This window comes from Ahaetulla prasina, chromosome 3 (genome assembly GCF_028640845.1).
Source record: "Ahaetulla prasina isolate Xishuangbanna chromosome 3, ASM2864084v1, whole genome shotgun sequence".
In the NCBI taxonomy this organism is placed as follows: domain Eukaryota; kingdom Metazoa; phylum Chordata; class Lepidosauria; order Squamata; family Colubridae; genus Ahaetulla; species Ahaetulla prasina.
In genome coordinates, this window is record NC_080541.1 from 203,542,822 (window position 1) to 203,564,276 (window position 21,455).

The window sequence follows — 21,455 nt, forward strand, 5'->3', positions numbered from 1 at the left end:
AGAAGAATCTACCTTATCTCTCAACACTTTTGTGTTCACATTACATATTATAGCCAACAAACTAAACCATATTATGGCTTAAAGGTAAAGGTTCCCTCGCACATGTGCTAGTCGTTCCCGACTCTAGGGGGCAATGCTCATCTCCATTTCAAAGCTGAAGAGCCAGTGCTGCCCAGACATCTCCATGGTCATATGGCTGGCATGACTAAATGCTAAAGGCACCCAGAACTCTTCCCACCAAAGGTGGTCCCTATTTATTCTACTTGCTTTCGAACTGCTAGGTTGGCAGAAGCTGGGACAGGTAATGGGAGCTCACTCCGTTATGCGGCACAAGGGATTCAAACCGCTGAACTGCTGACCTTTCGATCAGCAAGCTCAGCATCTTAGCCACTGCATCCCTATATATTATGGCCTACATATGTACAAAAGCTAACAATCCAATTCTTCTTCAGATCACATTAAGCCACCTATTCTGGAGTGACCCAATAATCCTCCAAATTAGTAGTAGTGTGTGGTGATTGGGGTGTTCTGCACATGGCCTAACTCCACAAACAAGGCTGTTTTGTTTGGAAAACTACATCACAGACAGCTTGGTAAGCCTGAAGAAGGAACAGAACATTCCAGAATTCTCACTGTTGGAACATTCCAAATGTTGCACCTCCAGAACATTTGGCTTTGCACATTCTGATAATGGCTTAACACAATAGGCCACTTAGCACGCTAAAAGATGTCGAGTTTTCATCACGTTCAATCACAAAATACCCAGTTTTTTAGCCTCGCTTAGGATGTTAAACAAATCCAATCAAAATTTAGCTGTGGATCTTGATGAGTGGAAGCTTATGATCACATTTAGATATCTTCACTGATACAGACAGAAATGACATCACATACTACACTTTCATCTAGACCTCTGAGATCCTGGTCTGGATTATGGGCTGCATTCTTTTTTGAATGAAGTTCTCTGCCAGTTTTTAGTGAAGATATTTGCAAATTTAATGGGAAAAGGGCACTAAAAATGAAACCCAAACTCTCAGTAACGTAATGTCTGAATCAAAAGCCAAGTTTTCCATATTATTTTCTTCATTATGTCAATAAGGATCCTCAGAATTAATGAAACACAGCTGCTATTTAATGCATCAGGTCTGCGTTTTAACTACTGATAGCTTATGTTGAATTTTCCCAAATGAATTTGCCTTCCCTCCCCCCAATATATATGTATGTATTTCCCACTTAGAGAAGCTAAGAAGTTTGGCAGAACAGAGAGGAACTAGAATCTTCTCTCATTGTATTTATAAAACCAGGAAATGGCACCTTTTTTAAAAAATAAAGCATAGTTTTAAGAGGTACTTTTCTGTGGGAATTGTCATTTCATGATAGAAAAATATATGCTTGAGAGACTAATTAAAACAAAAGCAAAATTCAATTCATCAGTTTTCTATTGAGTTATGAGAGAAACCAATTTGAGAGGCAAACAAGCCAGCACCAATAGAAACCACATGGATCATCAATGAATGGACAAAATAGGTTAGACATCAAATGTATTACCTCATTTATCTTACCACATACACATATACATACCATTAGTAATACAGCAAGGAAAAAATGAAAGAAAGCGACTGGAGCTGACTTTACCAGGACGGTGTACTTTTTATATACATACAGTACATCTGAAAATGCCAGTTACATATCGCTATAAAAATATGTTCTGTTACTTCCCCATATTGGCAAAACCAATGTCTTCAGAAAGACCCCCATATAAGTTTATTATAAAGAGAAGTGATTGCTCCTTTACTGTGTGTGACGGAGATGAGTAAGGGAGCTTCTAAGGAGCTAGTTTCAGCGCTGTGAATGGAGAACTGTCAGTTGCAGGCTTCTAAGGGAGGAAACCATGGAAAACATGCAATGGATGTTCAATGTAATTGCACAGGAGAATTTCACCTAGCGCTTACTATGCTATCCAAGCCTAATCACCTTCAGAGCAAGTGTGTGATGTCAGCTACTTAGGCATTGCTAGGCCATGGCTCTACAGCTAAGGATTCTGGGAGCTGACATCCAGCATATCTGGAGAATTAGATGTAGAAGACTGAATTTAGGACATCGTACTGAGCTCAGCTGGAGTAGCAAAAACAACTCTAGACCATGCTCTCTGTAGTTGGTATCTGACACTGCACTTTTGTTCTTCTACTGAACTTATCCCAAGGCCTCATGACCAGAGGTGGGTTTCAGCAGGTTCTGACCAGTTCTGGAGAACTGGTCGCGGAAATTTTGAGTAGTTCAGAGAACCAGTAGTAAAAATTCTGATTGGCCCCGCCCTCCTACTATTCTCTGCCTCCCAAGTCCCAGCTAATCGGGAGGAAATGGGGATTTTGCATTAACCTTCCCCTGGAGTGGGATGGGAATGGAGGTTTTACAGTATCCTTCCCCTGGCACACCCACCAAGCCATGCCATGCCCACCAAGCCATACCCACAGAACCGGTAGTAAAAAATTTTGAAACCCACCACTGGTCGTGACTTTTCGGTGTCATTATATGTACCTGGTTCTGATTTACAGGCATTCTCCAAATGTGCAAATGTTATTGCAAGAGATGTAGTTCTACTTTCCCCGCCTTGGTGAATTCTCACATGCCATTGTACAATATCCTCAACAGTACAAAATGTGTAGACGTGAAGATGAAAGATGTGAATTAGGCAAACAGCAAGCAACCGGTTCCTTTGAAAGGAATCCTTAACTATCCCATAAGGCGTTCCATGCTTGTACATTAGTCTGGCAGATGAAGCTATATGTGCATGATGTTTACATTCAATGGGGTGTGTGGGAGGCAAGAGCGACAATAAAATTCTTGACATTCTAATTAGGCCCCAATATTAGTTACATGAATCAATCTTCACAATGGTCTCAATGAAACTGAAGGGCACAAGGCAGATTAATTGATGCTGGGCCATGCAGATTAATTGATACAAGATTTAAGATTCCAATCTAATTTTTCCCTAGCTCAGCAATCACGGATAGACAGGCATCTTCGTTGGTTGTACACCTAGACGCAATTTGCTGAGAAAGTCTCATGTAAAATATTAATCTCTATCTTGGATAAGCTATTTTAAATTAGCCTATATTTGGATGCTCACCATGCTACTGTATATAATGGGGAGAATAAACTGTTATATTTCAATTATAGCACCCAAGCAGCATGGACTAAGATGGTTACTCAAGTTTGCTGAGCAAATCTTCCAGAAAATTTTACTAACTTTAAATGAGTTCCATTCAATTCCACTTATTAAAAGCAACTATTAAATGTTGTTATTTTTCAACTAAGGATTTTGGGTTTTTTTAAATCCATTTTGGGGAGGGGAGGGGTAGTACAGTGGTTTTCACTAGGAAGCCTAAGACTGCCATCTGCTGGCCATTTAATTATATGGCGGTTATTTATTCTAATATGAATAAACGATAGTCTTATGCACCAATCAGAAATGAAACTCTACTTTTAACTAGAATCTCAAATAAATTCAGATAAGACAGCATGTTTCTTCCTCATCAACTTCCTCACCCAGAGTAGAAGCAGAGGAGCCATTTTCAGTGTGACACATAAAAATAAAGTTTTGATTATTAGCAAACACTGAAGCTTATTAAATGCCCTCTTCAAAGACACCCACCCCCACCACGCAATTCTTTTCTGCATGCCTTAAATACCATAAATCACTTTAAGGAATTTCTATGCATACCCAGAAATACGCATTTTACAGCATATTATGCTGTTAAATTATTATTGATATAGACAAGTATTAGTTTTATTCCTCTTAATTTATCCTAGTCTTGACCAACTTAGATAATTAATTTAAGGCACTCACTCCACAAAAACATTATTTCTGGCCTGAGATTGCTTTTTTTTTCTTTTTTTTTCTTTTTAGAAAAAAAATACATTGCAGATGGTAATTTAAAAGTAAATTACCATTCTAGTAATCATCCTGATCAAACTAAAAACATTTCTAAAATTGGGAAAAATTAAGTACATTATATACACAACCAAATTTTTGTTTTAAATTACAACCTACTTGTATTCTATTTTTTTAAAAAAAACTGATTAAAGTCTACTTAAATACTGCAAAGTTTTAAATATCACAATAATATTTTCAGTAACTACTACATATCTACCAGTCTATTGGCCCCTTTGAAACAAATATTTTTTTTTATTTAAATCTTGCATATATAGTAACATATTCCAAAACAGATCTTCTATGCCACATAAATAAGTATATTTCTGTCCTGACTTCAAAAACCTTCATATGTTTAAATTATTGTAGCAAATAGCTGCGTCTTGCTTCTCTTTTGTAACAACTTTTTTTTTTTTAAAAAAATCCTTCATTGTTATTCTCACTGGTAAAATACAACTGTATTTCCAGAATACATAATGGACCATTAGTTTTTTTTAATGTGTTAACTTCTGAACTTTACAGTAAAAATTAAAAGGAATTTCTTGTAGAAAGTCTCATGGAATGTGTATTTTATAGAGTTGAGCTTGGTTCATAGTAATATGACGTGAAAAATTCTTTGAACAAACCAGAGAATGTGCGCCATTCAAAATTTCAAAGTGCAAGTGAGTGTTTGTGAGACTCTTATTTCAAGGCAACTGGCCAACATTTTGCTAGAAACTCTGTGTAGTCCAAACACCATGGCAGGCAGGTTTGCTTCATCATCTGTGCCCATCCAAAATTCAGAATCCACAATGTTCCATGTCAGGCAACCTGAGAGAGGCGATTCTTCCATCCATCCCCTGGGAGATTTAATTTTGAAGAACTTCTGCATCGAGCCCAGAAACAGTAAGTGTGCCTGCTCTCGTAATTTCGCAGGAAACAAGGGGAAGGAGAAGCCCCTAGTGCACTAGAGTACCTAAAAAATAGAAATCGGGACTGTCCCCTGTCTTCTGGACTCAGCACCACAAGCATAAGACAGTACTTAGGCAGAATTGCTGTCTGCTGAACCCTTCTGTGACTCCAAGATAATCTGTTTCCTTCCCTCTTACAAGTCTCCATCTGCAGGTGGTTGACATAACTGGTAGATTCTGTAAAAATGTGACAAAGAGGTTGGTGTTACACAAAGCTCCTTAAGGATAATGGGGCAGACCAAAGTAAACCAAATTGTTTTAAAACAGCCATACTCAATGTCTTGCCCTCCAGACCTTAAGACTCCCGTAACTTTCATACATTCAGTCATGGAATTAGGATGCAGTCTCACAATATCTGAAGACAATCTGCTTATTTGTTTTATTTATCACTGGACTTATGAGGTTGTGCAATTCAACAACATGACTTTGGGTGGTATACAACTACAAAAAGCAAACTATAAGCCTAAAAAGAACCGCATCACTTTAAAATGTACACAATAGATAAACATATATACACATAAAACACAGACTGTAAATTGGCGACCTACACCATAATAAATCAAGAGGTGACTCCATTGAAGTGCCCCCCCCCAAATGCCAGGGGTAAAAGTCAGGTTTTGCTTGGGACAGGGGTGTGCTAAATTACTTCCATCAAAGGAATAGATAATTAAAAGTAAACTCTAATTCGCTTATGAAATGTAAAGATTCATTTGAATGCTTTTTTCCCTCTGGAATGCTCAGTGATATGAACATGCAAAACTAATTCATGTTGATGAGGTCACTGAATCATTTTGTCCTCTACTGTTTCAGCAGCTGCCTAGTACTTAAGAGCAAGTTTTTCTGATTTCAACTGTACCGAAAGGTGCTTTTTGCAAAGGCAACTGAACTTTCTTTGTTTTTCCTTCAAAGCATTTTGCTCCTCAGCAAAGGAGCTTCTTCAGTTCAGTTCAGAACTGAAAAAGGTTATTGGAATGAGAAGCGAAACGTCTTCAAGGAAAAACAAAGAAAGTCCAGTTGCCTTTTTCAAAAAGCACCTTTGGGACAACCATGACCTGATGACTGGGAATCTTCATAGATATTTACTTCAACTATATTTTGCATGCAAAATACTACTTTGCCTTTGAGATACAGCCAATGTCTGCTATAACTTGCTAACAGATAATAGCAAAACAGGCTGGAAAAGTATATTAGAAATTCAGACAAAACACGGGATAAGAGAATGTTATCAGTATCTTCAGAGCGACAATACAAGCCAGCTTCTCAGTTTTGCTAGTTATGGTGGTGTACTAAAAAAAAAATCCAATTTCTTTTCTTTCTTTCTTTTGTAATAATGTTATTGAATTTTTTTAATAGGAATGGTAAAAATAAATACAAATTAAAATAAAAGATTAAAGAAAAAGTTTTAAAAAAGAGACAGAAAGAAAAATGGAAAAAAAGAAAGATACTAATAAAGAAGTGACTTTCAACCTTCAGCATACTGAGCATTAACTAAACAGTAAAACTTTTCACCCTCTTTTAAAATTACAAACAAAATACCCTCTCCTTCCTAAAATGTAACTTGTATTTATATATGCAATCCAGAAATCTTCATCTGTTTAGTCCTGGCTCAGAAATAGCCATTAGAAGTTACCACTCATTTAGAATAGAATAGAATAGAATAGAATAGAATAGAATAGAATAGAATAGAATAGAATAGAATAGAATAGAATAGAATAGAATAGAATAGAATAGAATAACAGAGTTGGAAGGGATCTTGGAGGTTCGCCAGTCCAACCCCCTGCCTAGGCAGGAAACCCTACACAACTTCAGAAAAATGGCTATCCAACGTCCTCTTAAAAACTTCCAGTGTTGGAGCATTTACAACCTCTGGAGGCAAGTTGTTCTACCGATCAACTGTTTTAACTGTCAGGAAATTTGTCCTTAGTTCCAAGTTGCTTCTCTCCTTGATTAGTTTTTACCCATTGCTTCTTGTCCTACCCGCAGGTGAATAATTTCAAACAGATTAATTATCCCTGATCAAATAGTCCAATGTTATGTTCCTTTCTTCTGCATTTAATAATTGTGGCTTTTAAATCATCCCAGTGGTGCCTCGGGATTTGATCTTTCACCAATACTTTGCATTCCAAAAGTTTTTTTCAGATTTTTTTAGAAGAGCCATGTTGGCACAGTAGTTAGAATGCAATATTGCAGGCTAACTCTGTTCACTGCTAGGAGTTCAAACCTGGCTGGCTCAAAATTGATACAGCCTTCCATCCTTCCGAGGTCAGTAAAATGGGAACTCAGATTGGAGTGGTATAAAAGTCTACGTGCTATTGCTATTGAACCTAGCTACCTACCGGGGTGCAGATTGCGGCATCTGATCCATCACTTTCAGGTTTTTTGCAGAGATTTCAACTCTTGGTCCCTAAAGAAAAACATACAAAAATAGTTATGTATGGCTCTGGAGGAACACCAAAGTAGAAATACACTATTTCCCTTTGAAAAATCTATTCATAGCCATAAAGCAGTTCTGGAAAGGAGGGAGTTGGCAGAGTAGTCTTCTGTGCTTGCTTAAGACGAAAGGCTTCAGTATGTTTTGCAGCTGCTAGTGAGAGAGTGACAATACCATGTGTCCTGAGTGGGTACATGAGGATATTCTGCACACTGTACTTCTCTCTTGAAACCAAGGATGGGCAACTTGTGGTTTTTTCAGATGTTGCTTCCGTGCCACTTCGCAAAATTTGCTAACATCTGGGAAATCAAAACCTTTCTGTCTTGCTTAAAAGCAAGACAGGTTTGTAGATAGTTATCATAAGCATGTCATTTTTATTACCTCTTATATCATTAAATGATGTAGATATTCTGCATATAAAAATTCTGTGTGGTGCATACAAATTCAGTGTCCCATTTGGAAATTTATGGTTGCTAATATAACTTATTGAATGCTTCATTAATACTCACTTGCTTTCTCATTATGTCCGTTGCCTGCATAATACACTTGGGCAAGAGTCCATGACTTCGAGCCAATATTGCTGCTTGTTCCAATGACACACACAGTGTGCTCCTAATAGCATAACAACAAAGAGCATTGCGTTCAGAAATTCAGCACTTGGTCAGAAAAGCTGATTTACTCTCGTCCATGGATATCCATAACCCGTACGCTACCACCGGACCCACTCCTCCCAGAGCATCCTTCAAAACATGGCACTAAATTATACTTTTTGATTGTTATAGGGGTAAAATGATTGAATATTACATTTATGCATTTATTAAATATTATATAATTTTAATTATCTCCACATTGCCATTAAATTCCATTATCTTTGGGTTTGCTACAGTCCCTACCAATTCTTTGCCCTGGTCCCACTCATTCTATTTTGTTTTTGCCTACTTTAGGGAATGCAACCCTAATACCATGGATACCATGGAAAGACCAAGCGTGGGACACAGGCTAAAAAAAACTTTCATGCTTTCAAATTGCTAGGTGGGCAGGACCTGGGGCAGGTAACTGGAGCTCATCCCACTGCACAGAGCTCGGGTCTTGAACCTGGGCTGTCAGCTCTCCACTGAAAAGCTCAGTGTCTTTAACTGCTGAGCCATCGCACCCCCACATTCTCCTGCAAGTTTATTCAAAGGCATGGGACTGATGTCTAAGAAGAACTTAGAAGATACAGTTAGGAAATATAGCCACGGGTGAAATCCAGCAGGTTCTGACAGGTTCTGGAGAACCGGTAGCGGAAATTTTGAGCAGTTCATAGAACCGGCAAATACCATCCTTCCCCCAGGAGTGGGGAGGGAATGGGGATTTTGCAGTATCCTTCCCCTGCCATGCCCACCAAGCCACATCATGCCCACCTAGCCACGCTCACAGAACCAGTAGTAAAAAAAATTGGATTTCACCACTGAATATAGCTAATGTTTGCACTTCATTCTTTATCCCACTCCTTTCTGAATTCTCACCTTTGCATCCCGGTGCCACACATTACAATCTGGCAGGCTCCAAGACGGTAGCAGAATTCAGACGATATAGGCAGCAGTCCAGTCCCTGCTACATAATTACTAGAGTACCCAGACTGATTGCCTTTTGTGCCGATGAAAGATTTCATTAACCTGCAAAGCTCCTGCATTGCATTGATGGGCCGAATAAGCTGCAAAAGCACAGAAACCCAGTCTCAGTACAACTTAAGTCCCTTTCCTTTCTGAAAGCCATATCCTTGAGATGCCTTAAGACAATAACTATTCAGCATTACTTCAATAGTTTGTGCCTTCAAGTGATGCTTAGCAACTAAGTAAAAAGTCTGTGCCATTCTAGGTGTTTCTAAATTAGAATACAAGGCAGTTTGTTGCAGTCATGTTTTAGACTGTGAGTTTGAGTCCTGCCTTAGGCACAAAGCCACCTGGGTGACCTTGGGCCAGTCTCTCTCTCTCTCTCTCTCTCTTTCCCTCCTCCCCTCCTCCCCCCTCAGTCCTAGGAAAGAGCAATAGCAAATCACTTCCAAAATCTTGCCATGAAAACTGCAAGAACTAATCCAGGCAGTTGCCAGGAGTCAAAACTGACTTAAAGGCACAAAATAAATAAATGAATAGAACAGGGGTCTCCAACTTTGGCAACTTTAAGACTGGTGGACTTCAATTCCCAGAATTGGGAGTTGAAGTCCACCAGTCTCAAAGCTGCCAAGGTTGGAGACCTCTGGATTAGAACACAGATGTTAGCCTATTGAGAATTGAGACTATCTAGAAAGTTATGCTGGAGGTCTTCTCATTTAATTGAAGAGAAAGCAGCCATAGGAGAAAATAGTGAACTGAACTAATATTTATGGTTTAGGGAATGATTTGAATCTTTGTCTGTGCAATAAGGTCCCAATCTTAATTATTCTTTAAAGCTGAGTTTAGATATGGGAAGGGTGGGGGGAGCCTACATTCTTAAAAGTTTGGAATCTCTAAATCTCCTTTATGGGGGTTAACTACAACCTCAAAGGGAAAACCAGATCAGGATTATGTAGTGAAAACTGGAAGAACATTTTACCCATGCCGTAGAAAAAACAGCTAGGCCACAAGTGACCTTGGAACTTCAGTAGCTTGACATTCCTGACATTCAATACTCACCTTTTAATCTCTACACTTATGTATGAAGAAAAGTGAACAACAATTGGAAAAACATTATTTCACTATTTTGCATTGGTTATGCTGGCTTCCTTCATCCAATCACCTTTCAAATACAGCAAGAATCAGGTTCTGGAATCCTGCTTTAGCTAATAATGAGGTCTGGTTTGACCAGTTTCACAGAATAGGTTAAGCTTGATCTCTTTCCTATTGTGACTGTTAGGTTAGAAGCACCAACTTTCATCCTAACAGTTGACGTAGCAGCTTCTCCCAGTTCCCACTTTGCCAAACATCTGAATACATGGGCAGAAGGTTTCTATACCTGATGAATTTTCACAGCTGTGGTGTTTGAATCTGTAGGCAAGTTAGATCGTTCCAGGTAAAATGTCCTGAAATTAAACAATAATTAGCTTGTGATTATGTAATTTTAAGCACTCCTATAAAGCAGGGGTCTCCAATCTTGGTCCCTTTAAGACTTGTGGATTTCAACTCCCAGAGTCCCTCATCCAGGTCATTGTCCCAAAGGTGCTTTTTCAAGAGGCAACTGGACTCTCTTGTTTTTCTTTGAAGACATTTTGCTTTGCATCCAAGAATGAGAATTCTCATCCAAGAATGGTAATTTTTTGGATGAGAATCAAAACATCATCAAAAAACCCCCAAGAAAATCCAGTTGCCTCTTGAAAAAGCACCTTTGGAACAATTACTACAGGCCACACATGGGCTAGCTATACTTAGATGGTCCCCCCCCCCAAAAAAAAATGACAATGTAAAAATTAGACAGATTTCCAATTCCAATTCTTCCACAATTATGAGCGTCCCATGCAAATTATGGAATGAGCTCACTCCTTTCTTCTCCCTTGTTCCTTTTCACTCTCATCCCAAAACCTAGCAACCAGCTTTGATGGTTTATTTCCAATCCCAGCCCTGCATTACCTTCTTTCTTTGATCTCCTTCTCTCTTACGTATTATTGACATTCAAAATAAAACTTGAAAGGAATTCCAATTTGTATGAATTCAATTGAAAGAGTCAATTTCTAGTAGCACAATAAAGCTTTCTATCTTTACTAATGTGACCTGCCAAGGACTAGGGTAACAAAAAGGGATGCACTTTTTAAGAATAATTTTGATTCGGTTGCCAAGACTATTTACAGTCAGATTTATTTTATGCTATAGTACCTGAGCTTGTGATAATACTGTTGCACCTTCTCAAGAGAATAGGAATTGATTTGATGCTGAAGGTCCTCCTGAGGCGACCCATTTGGTAGGACTTGGCTGTCCAGATTTTCAAGGTCTGTTAATATTTTAATGAAAAGTTTAAAGCCAGTTTTAATCATTATCATATGTTTGTATCTATTATTACCATTATTCTACAATAAGAATGGAGGAACCCTTTTGAATTAATTTGGATCTATTTATTGATTAAATTTGTATGCTGCCTATCTCACTATTGAACAACACTTATCCATCTCATCTTGTAAATGTATCTTATTCTGTTTAATCTTGCCAAGAAAAGTGGATGTGTGAGGTTAAAAAAAGGGAATGCTTACTCCTGGTGTGGGGGAGGGCGGACGTGGGGGGAAAAGACTTCAAACTTGTCTTGACATCCTAACATACATAGTTGAACTCAATGATGATATGAATTGTGTAGTTCTTTATGTCATGATGCAAGTAATGCAAATGACAACACTTGTAACATTTACATGAGGATGTCATGATGAACATGATGTCACTGTGGATCAACCAGGCATCTATGTGTGATTGTGATGAAATGAAGTCTTGGAAAAATGTAAGAACAACACACTGAATTTATTAACAAATTATCATCCTTTTCTTTATATATCTTGCCCCTGTGGAAGTAGGCTCTTCTAGCTTACACTGACATAAAAATAAATAAACAAATAAGCTAACTAATGCACCTCTTTCTCAGAATTGGACAATTCGCGGCAGCCAACATTGTCAACTCATCATGGCCAATTCACCACAGCCATGGCCAACCTGCCACAGGACAACTCGCTGTGAGACAATTCAACAATTCTATTTAACTATTTAAAATTGTTAAAAGGTTATTTTAATTTCTATCATTCACATTTCATTTTTCCCTCCTTTGGCATCCTTTCTTTGATGATTCTATTCCACTTTTTCTTAGTGGAAAATCTCATCCTGTGACAAATTGGCTGCAGTGAGTTGGTCATGATAAGTTGGCCATGGCAAGTTGTCGTAGACCCCTTCCTTCTTGCTCCCCTGAAGATATATTGATATATATGTCATGATAACAGTATTATGGGATCACCAGCCTGGTTGTACCCAATTTTTTTTCCAGTCAATTCTGAGGGTTTAAGAAAAACTGCTATGTGTATAAATTGGTCATTTGGTGAGAGCGTGCAGAGAGTTTAAAACTAAAAATGGCTGCAAAAATTATCCTGCCTATTCCAGAGTTTCCAAATAATTGTTGGAACTACGTCCATTGTGCATATTGCAAATATTTTTATTTTATTTTTATTTATTTTGTCAAACACAATAATATATATAAGTATAAGCATGAAATAACCACACAAATTGAATACAACCAAAGGGAACATTAGGACAGGAACGGTAGGCACGCTGGTGTTCTTATGCACGCTCCTTACAGACCTCTTAGGAATGGGGTGAGGTCAACAGTAGACACTTATTATATTATATATTGCACCTATACAATTAAAAACGAGTCTATGATCATTATTTAAATTTTCAACAGCGGGTCCATAGTCCAATCATTCATTCCATTAAATCTGTAGAAAATATTTTCCTAGTATCTACTTTCTATCTGCCTTGATTTGGCTTAAAAATGTGAAATTATTTGATTACGTAAAATCCACTAACTTGACCTTCATTTCGACTGTGTTAGGAGCTCAATATAAATAAATGAATGAAAGAATGAAAAGGATTTTTCTCGTACCTTTTGTAAAGAGCACTGCGTGTAGTTTCAGACTTCCTCCATTCTGAAACCGGGTAGGTAGTTTAGAAAAATAGTAACTATCCAGGAATAAGGTCACTTTCAAAACTTGCCGATTTCCCTCCACGTGATAAAAGACATGAGTATCTGGAGGAATCAAGGAAAAAGGCATCACAAATTGCAGGGGAAACAGCAACACAAGATAACCGACATGAGGAAACTGCAAGAATGAAACCCACTTGTAGATTTTTGTCTTTTTTGGGGGTGGGGGTGGGAAATGACATTGCTCTTAATCAGGTATGTGCAACTTCTGTTGAATTAAGAGTTGCATAAGGTACGTCTTAGAAGAGGTTTTACAGCTTCTATTGAAATTCCAATCTCTGTGAACTTAGACAACAGAAGGCATTGTTTTACTGTTCAAACAAGCACAGAGTCACAGGAAAAATTCAAGGGAGTCCATGGATCTAGTGACTGAACTTACTTGCTACAAAACACTCATCCAGCTGTTTGAAATAAAAGGCAACCTTATCCAGCTCTGAAAGGGTGGCCTGGATGTCTTCCAGCATGATTCGCTCTTCTTTCTAAGGGCAGAAGAAATAGGATAAAAATAGATGAATAGATTGCAAGAAGTGACAGTCTGAACTTATGATGCACTAAAAAAAAAGTGAATCCATTGAATAGACTGAATTAGCTTAAAACCATGTGGTTCACCTAACAACCATATGTTTTGTTTAACAATCGTCGTAAAAATGGTCATAAAATTGAGTCTGGTCACACAGTGCCTCAATTTAGGACTGTAGTAACTTACGATTGAAATCCAGAGTTTTATTGTAGTCGTAAGTACACAAAACATTCTCTTCATAAATACTGGAATTATAAAAAGGAGAATAGATGCCTTCCCCAAACCTTTCAAAGGCTGATTGTGACTATGACTAAAACCATATCTAAATCCTTCATTCCCTGAAATTTACTGGGTTTTTTTTAATGTGAACTTGCATCTCTACCATACATTGTCCACCGTAACGTGTATTTAATACACATTATCCAACACAGGTCTCATATCTTTCCCATATGGATTTTTGTAAGGTATATTAAAAATTTGTGAGCAACAAGACTTTCCGTTCAAGAAAATTGCTGCTATATGTATTTGGTACATCTAGTTACTGAACTTACTTGCTACAAAACACCCATCCAGCTGTTTGAAATAAAAGGCAACCTTATCCAGTTCTGCAATATATTCAGTGCAATGCAAGATACAGTTTCTCACCAGCAGAGGACAGAATACTTCAACACTTCATACAATTAGTTATCATTTACAGCTAATACTCTGTGTAGCACTAATATGTAGCTAATGTTTTTTAAAAAATAGCAATGAATGTTGCTACTACAGTACTTTTCTTGCTTTTATCTTGGCTTTACAGAGAAGCCAAGGAGATAAAATTCTTGCACATGTAACATAGTTATGCAGAACACAGAATATGGCGAGGTACATCTTGTCACTTAAAGGGGCAGAAAAGACTGAATAAATGAATTTGTTGTACTATTTGGTGAATTAAAATACTGGTCTGCTTATTCAGTATTGTCTGCAATGAGTGCCAGTAGCAATCAGAAATATATTCCCTGACAGATCTTATTTTTGCATGCAAAGCATGCTCTCAAGCAATGAACTGCACTCTTATTATTTTTCTCTTAATTATTAAAAGAACAAATGTGATGCTATACCACTGTTAGAGAGTGTTTTGACACGACAAACAAGGCCGGTTTCTCTCTTCTTATACGTATTAAGATAATATGTACATAGCTAGACCCCTTAGATCCCTTCAAATTATTGTCCAAAGTAGCTTCTCCTACGTCAGGGATATCAAACTCAAGGCCCGGGGGCCAAATCTGGCCCACGGGGTATTTAGCTCTGGCCCACGGGGCCGCCCTGGTAACAGTGAAGGACCGGCCCATGATGCCAGAAAAAAATGGGCTCCTGAGCTCCATTTTCGGCTGCCATGGCCTCCTGCAACCCTCTGCCAGTGAAAATGGAGTTCGGGAAGGCCGTGTGCAGAGCGCTTGGCCCGCCACAGGCACCCCCAACAGGAGCGATGTAAAGCTGGCCACACCCCCACCCCGGGTCAAACACAACCCTGATGCAGTCCTCAATGAAATTGAGTTTGACATCCCTGTCCTACATTGTGTCAACTCTCAAAACGACTTTAGCTGAAGCCATATCCTCTTTACTTTGTTTCTTATTTGCTATAAATATAGGAGGAGGGGGAACTACGGGGGTGTGGGATAATTTCCTGCCAGGTGCTAGACATAACAGCAATGACGCCCATGAGAATCAAGGTCATCTCAACAAGAGCTCGTAACGCCCAGAGTACCTGAGTAGCCTGCCATCTACCTGGTTGGTCAATGTGACCAGTGACACTAGGGGGGTAGGTGATATCTATTTCTTTTATTATACTGAAAACGCAGGAAATATTTAGAGTTAGATTCACATATGAACGTGCCAATATGATGTACCCAATAAAATGGATTTTTGAGAAAAGCTACAGCCTAAGAATTCTGAATTGATTGGGACCATTACTTGGAACCATGACACGTTGCATATAGGAAAAGTTTGGCTGCACGGTTCACTATAGCTGAAAGGGTGCTACCATGCAAAGGGTCACACTCACTAGCTTGAGATTTTGCACATAGATCCCAGCTACACCAGAAACCAGGCTGGGAAGGTGTGAATGGGATTTGAGATGCAAATGCTACCACACTGCAAACAAAAGCAGTTTTATTTCCCCCCAGCCTTTGCAAATATATTTAGGTCAGAAGATGAGTAATGAAAGAACTGTCTGGTTCCTTATTTTGGTTTTCTGTGTTTGAGGAAATGGTATTCTAGCCTCACCACACTGGGAGACAGCAAAGACTGGTAGTTGAGCAACACTCCTGTGGCTGCTATCTGCTCCAGCCACTTTTTACTGGCTTCCCGACTGCTTTCTTCATACTCTCCGTTGTTATTGTATCGATAGTTGAGTGCTCCCAATAACTGCTCCGAAAACGTGCAAACGGCTGCCACCAGGGCCTGGCAGAAAATTACATCTCGTCTCACTTGCAGTTCTGTATCTGGAAGAAGAAAGAGAGACAAGATTTTGGATCAATAGGCTAGGGCTACTGCATGGGTGGTTGGGATTCATGCCCCAAAAGTGGTTCTAGCTTTTCTTATTCAGGGCAGCTCATATACCACTGATGAAATTTGGGGAAAGGTGCCTCCCTGACCCCCAGTGTTTATTCCCCCCTTATCAACCCAGAGCAGGATGAAATGCTCCCGGTTCGGGCCGGATTGCCTGATCCAGTAGTGATGGCGGCGAGTGATTCGGAGAACCTTAGCAAAAATCTCTGCTCCCCTCCCCCCCACCGCCCCAGCTGAGCCATGCTATCATCAGAGGTTTTTTTTTTTTTTTTACTTTTAAAAGCATTTTTTCTTTGACCAAAAAAATGCTTTTTTTGCCTCTGATGATCATGCAGCTCAGCTGGGATTATCAGAACCCTTTCAGCAGAAGAGGTTGTAAAAAAATGCTTTTAAAAGGTTCTGGTGATCAGTCAACTCAGCTGGGATCATTAGAACCCTTTAAAAGTATTTTACCCTCTGGTGATCCCAGCTGAGTTGCCTGATCATCACAGGCTTTTAAAAGCTTTTTTTTTTAAACCGCTTCGGCCAAAGAGGTTGTAAAAAAAAATGCTTTTAAAAATTAAAAAAAAAGTTGGCCACGCCCACCCAGTCACATTACCCCCACCAAGCCATGCCCACAGAACCAGTAGTAACAAATTTTACATTTCATCCCCTGCCCCAGAGGAACACAGAGTTTTTTACAAGACCAGCAAGAAGATTAGGATGTATAGAGGTGTCCGCATTAATCACTAATCCTGAAAAAATAATGGTTTAATACAGTGGTTCTCAACCTTTTTTTCACCACAGACCCCCTTTAAATAATTTTTGTGGCCACGGATCATGGCCATGCCCCCCCTCCCAAGACTTAACTCAACATTTAAATCATAAGATTTCTTCAATCCTTTGTGGACCTACTGGGATGACACTGCAGGCCCCCAGGAGTCCGGGAACCATAGGTTGAGAACCACTGGTTAATTCCTGAAATGAAATGAAAATCCTCAAACTGCATGTCTGTCTCTTAACACTGTTCAGGTGGTTAGCTGCAATGGCCATCAAGGGGCCTCTGTGGCTCAGACTGGTAAGAAAAGTCTGTTATTAACAGCAGCTGCTTGCAATTACTGCAGGTTCAAGCCCCACCAGGCCCAAGGTTGACTCAGTCTTCCATCCTTTATAAGGTAGGTAAAATGAGGACCCAGATTGTTGGGGGCAATAAGTTGACTTTGTATATAATATACAAATGGATGAAGACTATTGCTTGACATAGTGTAAGCCGCCCTGAGTCTTCGGAGAAGGGCGGGATATAAATGCAAATTAAAAAAAAAAAAAGGAGCTGCTTAGTTGAGAGTAGTGGGGGAAGGGAAGGGGAAGTAGGAAAGGGGAGGAGAGGAGGAATGAAGAAAGTAGACAGGGTCAGACAAAGGAAGAGAAGGGAAGAAGAAGAGGAAAAGTTGTGGTAAAATAAAAGAGAGGAAATGGTAAAAGAGCAGCCCCGAACAATTAATAATTAACAATTAAAAATAGTTAAAAGACAAGATGAATGATTAATGATGGATAAGAGACTGTACATTTAAATATGTTTATGAGAAATAAAAATAAAAACTTTTCAAAAAAAAAAAAGGAGCTGCTTAGGCCACAAACCATGAGGTAGATGACAAAGAACTGAATTCATAGGCGATATAGAGTCTCCTAGCAAGAAGGATGAAAGGAAAAGTTATCTGCAACAGAAGACAGGTCAGGAGTAAGCAAAAAGCTGCTTTACCTGTGCATTTCAACAAAGCCAGCAGGAGCTGATTCTTTCCATCTAGAAAAGAAAAATAAAGTAGAATTTAATCATATCTTCCTCAGCTGAAATGACAAGGCATGTTCAGTATCTTATTGATAGATGCTGGAGCTGAAGCAGAGTTGGAAAGAGAACACTGTAATCCAGTGCTTCTCAATTATTTTCTGTCATGCCCCCCTAGGAAGAAGAAAACATTTTTCGTGCCCCCCGCGTGACTGTAAACACGGGGCTTAGCTTGTTATGACAGTGTTTGCCGAGGTCAAACGTGCCCCCCTTTACGGAGCCTCGCGCCCCCCTGGGGGGCGCGCCCCACTATTTGAGAAGCACTGCTGTAATCAAGTATAGGGAAACAGAACTTTATACTCAAACCCATAATGAAAGTCCTGGAAACCATAAACTATTAATGTCTAGCGACTGATACCACCAGAATCCATAAAATTTACAGATGAAAGGGCCATAGCTCTAGGGGGGAATGCATTTCTGGAATTAGCAAATACTAATGAATATGAATATTTAATTCCAGGCATTTTCAGGTAGAGCAGGTGTTGCATGAGGAGCAGGGAAACTTAGTTTTAGTGTTCTGTTAATCACATTCATTGAGTACGCTCTCTTTCAGAGATGATGCTATGGTTTTGAACTGTAGTTTTGTACTAGACTTAGACTTAAGTGTTTAACAAACAAACAAAAATGCTAAAATTAATTCCCATACCAGTTGAATAAGAACTAATATTGAAATAGATTACAGCAACTTCCTATGTTTTCTGGTCCTAAGATTCAATCTACCTTCATATTCTAGTTATGAAGATCTTAACAGCAATTTTCCATTATTTATTCAGTTACTCTACTCCTTCCGATCCCAACCTTCTCTACTACTTTCTTTATAATATGGAAATTTTTAACAGATCTATTCCAGCTTCACAAACCTTCCACATATTTCTGAATTGTATCAACAAGATTTTTAATGCGGAGTGGGAGGTTCCAGGGATCTTCCTGTATGCTGATCTGAATCTTGTTCCTGCTCCGAATAGTGGTTTCTTCTTTCTGTTTAAATTCTGCAGAACAAGAAAAGATTTCAGTTCTGACAATAATACAATACCAAAGTGGTTTCAGAACAGCAGCCAATTACATCCTGAGCCAATCTCTGCTAAGCTTATTTCTTTGCAAAGAAAATATCACTCATCAGTTTTGATATTTTATTGAACTTCATAAATATTATCAAGTAATTAAATAGCATAAATCCAAGATGCATGGGGAAAAATATAGAAAATAGTAAAAAACAGAAAAGAGACAGGATCTGTACACACACTAATTTATGATATATATGTATATTACCATATTAAACTCTTTGGCTATTGAGATGAACTATAAAATCTATCCAAATTTGATTAAATTGCAGTTGCTGCCTCTGATATTTTATTATTTTAACTTTGTAATTTTTTCTAATATACCTATTGCAGAGGCCTTCTCAGAGGAAGAATCTCTGTTGTTATATTATCTGTACACACACTTCATGGGCTGTTTCTGTTGCTTCCCTCTGGGAGGAGATTTCGAAGTATCTATAGCAATCTATAGATTCCATAACAGCTTTATTCCTTATATCATCTGTCTTGTAAACTTGCAGGATTTTTTCCCCCGCCATGTATATGTATACTTCAAAACTAGACTGTGATGTTTCTGTGTGTCATATATGTATGTATATGTGGGTGTATGCATAATGGTTATCTTTTGAGAGCTAAATGCAGCAAAATTTAATTTTAATGTATGCTGATTAGTGTACATTTAAAGTGGCAATAAAGTTTCTATGCTATGCTACGCTACCCTACCCTACGCTACCCTACATATGCTGTGTTGTGCTGTGCTATGCTATGCTATGCTATGCTACGCTACGCTATGAATCATTACATAGATGATTATATTATCTAGACCAGGGGTGTCAAACTCAAGGCCTGGGGGCTGGATCCAGCCCCTGGGATGCTTAGATCTGGCATGCAGGGCTGCCCTGGAAACAGGCCTGGCCCACAGTGCCTCTGCCACCAAAAATGGAGCTCAGGAGGGCTGCATGCGTCCCTCTTGAGCTCCGATTTTGCTGGCTGAGGGTTGCAGGAGGCCATCGCAGGCAAAAAAGGAGCTTGAGAGCCTGTTTTCACCAGCAGAGTACTCGGGCCACTACAGGAGCCCCCGACATAAGTGATGTTGAGCTGGCCATGCCCACCTTAGCCACACCCATCCTGGCCCCCCATGGTCAAACACAACTCTGATGCGGCCCTCAATGAAATTGAGTTTGACACCCCTGATCTAGACATATTCAATTGCTCAACATAGATTACATTATCTATACTGAACAATTATTATTTTACTTGCCAAAATTAAACAAGTTCCCTATTTTTAAGCTTGAGTTTTGGTCAGATCACAAGAGTACAAAAGCAGAACCAACTTAAAGCAGAGGACAGCAGTCTTCGAAAACCTGAGGAAGGATCAAATCATTACCATCCTCCCAGCAGAAAAGGTCCAAACCAGAGTTACCATGGACAGAACTTCCATTTACTTTTCCAAATATTGGAGAGGTTGTCCAAAAAAAAATATGTCTCTTTGGTTTCTGATGATCATGAAATAAAACTGCACTTTCTAATATAAAACTTTTGGTAAGACAGACACAATTTACAACTCAAGAACCTAATGTTTAAATTTATCTAATGAACTTATAGCTATTGAAAATTTGTTAATTTTATTAATTTGTACAATATTAAATAATTTTCTGATGGGGGAGATAGTTATACTTCAATATAGAATAAACTTGGAATGATTTATATGAATCATTTAACTTATAACAGTTTTAAACAATTAGCTAATACTTTAGTACAGGGGTCTGCAAACTTGGCTCTTTTAAGACTTGTGGACTTCAATTCCCAGAGTTCCTCAGCCAACAAAGCTGGCTGAGGAACTCTGGGAGTTGAAGTCCAGAAGTCTTAAAAGAGCCAAGTTTGCAGACCCCTGCTTTAGTATAGAGTTTATAGACTTTATTAAGAAGTAAAATGGGTTGATAAGATTGCATTTCACTTTTGAGGGTTTTTACCCAGTTTAAGAATTAGAATCAACTCGGGCTGTTTCAAAAACTCCGGTAAGAGGTCTCCCTCATACAAGGTATTGCATAAAAGAAGATATTCCAATATTAAGACCTCTTTAAATCATTTGTAAAATCCCTTGATATTCCATCAGGACCTGAAGATTTTTTTATTTTTAATTCTTTTAAAGACTTCATAGATTTCTGACCTAGAGAAATGTGATTCTGTATGTTCTATGGCCTCTGGAGCATTATGGGAATGCCAATCCATTTAAAAATTCTTTTTTTTATAATAGATATGGATTATCAAAGGAATATAGTTGGTGAAAAGAAAATTGAATTCTTTACTTATAACTTCAGTTTTAGTCATTATTAGGCCACTGCTGTCTTTAATTGCCCTGTTTTTTTCTTAGCTTTTTTTTTAGTTTATTTGCCAGCATTGTAGAATTGTTATTATCGTTTTTGTAATATCTTTGCTTAGCATAATTAATTTGAGAAGAAATTTTGTCAGTCTTCAAACCATGTAACTCTTTCATTTTACTTTCCAGCTGTGTATAAATACTGGCTT

The 21,455-nt window shown here is 38.5% G+C and overlaps 1 protein-coding gene across 1 annotated transcript in view; it reads right to left on the reverse strand.

Annotated features, from left to right (window-relative positions):
- Positions 1 to 1,434: 1,434 nt before the first annotated feature.
- The window catches only part of PREX1 (phosphatidylinositol-3,4,5-trisphosphate dependent Rac exchange factor 1), a 265,515-nt gene continuing 245,494 nt past the window's right edge, over positions 1,435 to 21,455 (reverse strand). The window contains exons 30-40 of the mRNA XM_058175593.1: positions 18,750 to 18,878; positions 17,806 to 17,847; positions 15,783 to 16,000; positions 13,377 to 13,476; positions 12,899 to 13,042; positions 11,140 to 11,254; positions 10,286 to 10,352; positions 8,821 to 9,008; positions 7,822 to 7,924; positions 7,218 to 7,285; positions 1,435 to 5,058 (exon numbers count right to left, since the gene is read on the reverse strand). Coding sequence (XP_058031576.1) covers positions 5,016 to 5,058; positions 7,218 to 7,285; positions 7,822 to 7,924; positions 8,821 to 9,008; positions 10,286 to 10,352; positions 11,140 to 11,254; positions 12,899 to 13,042; positions 13,377 to 13,476; positions 15,783 to 16,000; positions 17,806 to 17,847; positions 18,750 to 18,878 — 1,217 coding nt within the window. The 3' untranslated portion in view covers positions 1,435 to 5,015. The remainder of the gene's footprint in view (positions 5,059 to 7,217; positions 7,286 to 7,821; positions 7,925 to 8,820; positions 9,009 to 10,285; positions 10,353 to 11,139; positions 11,255 to 12,898; positions 13,043 to 13,376; positions 13,477 to 15,782; positions 16,001 to 17,805; positions 17,848 to 18,749; positions 18,879 to 21,455) is intronic.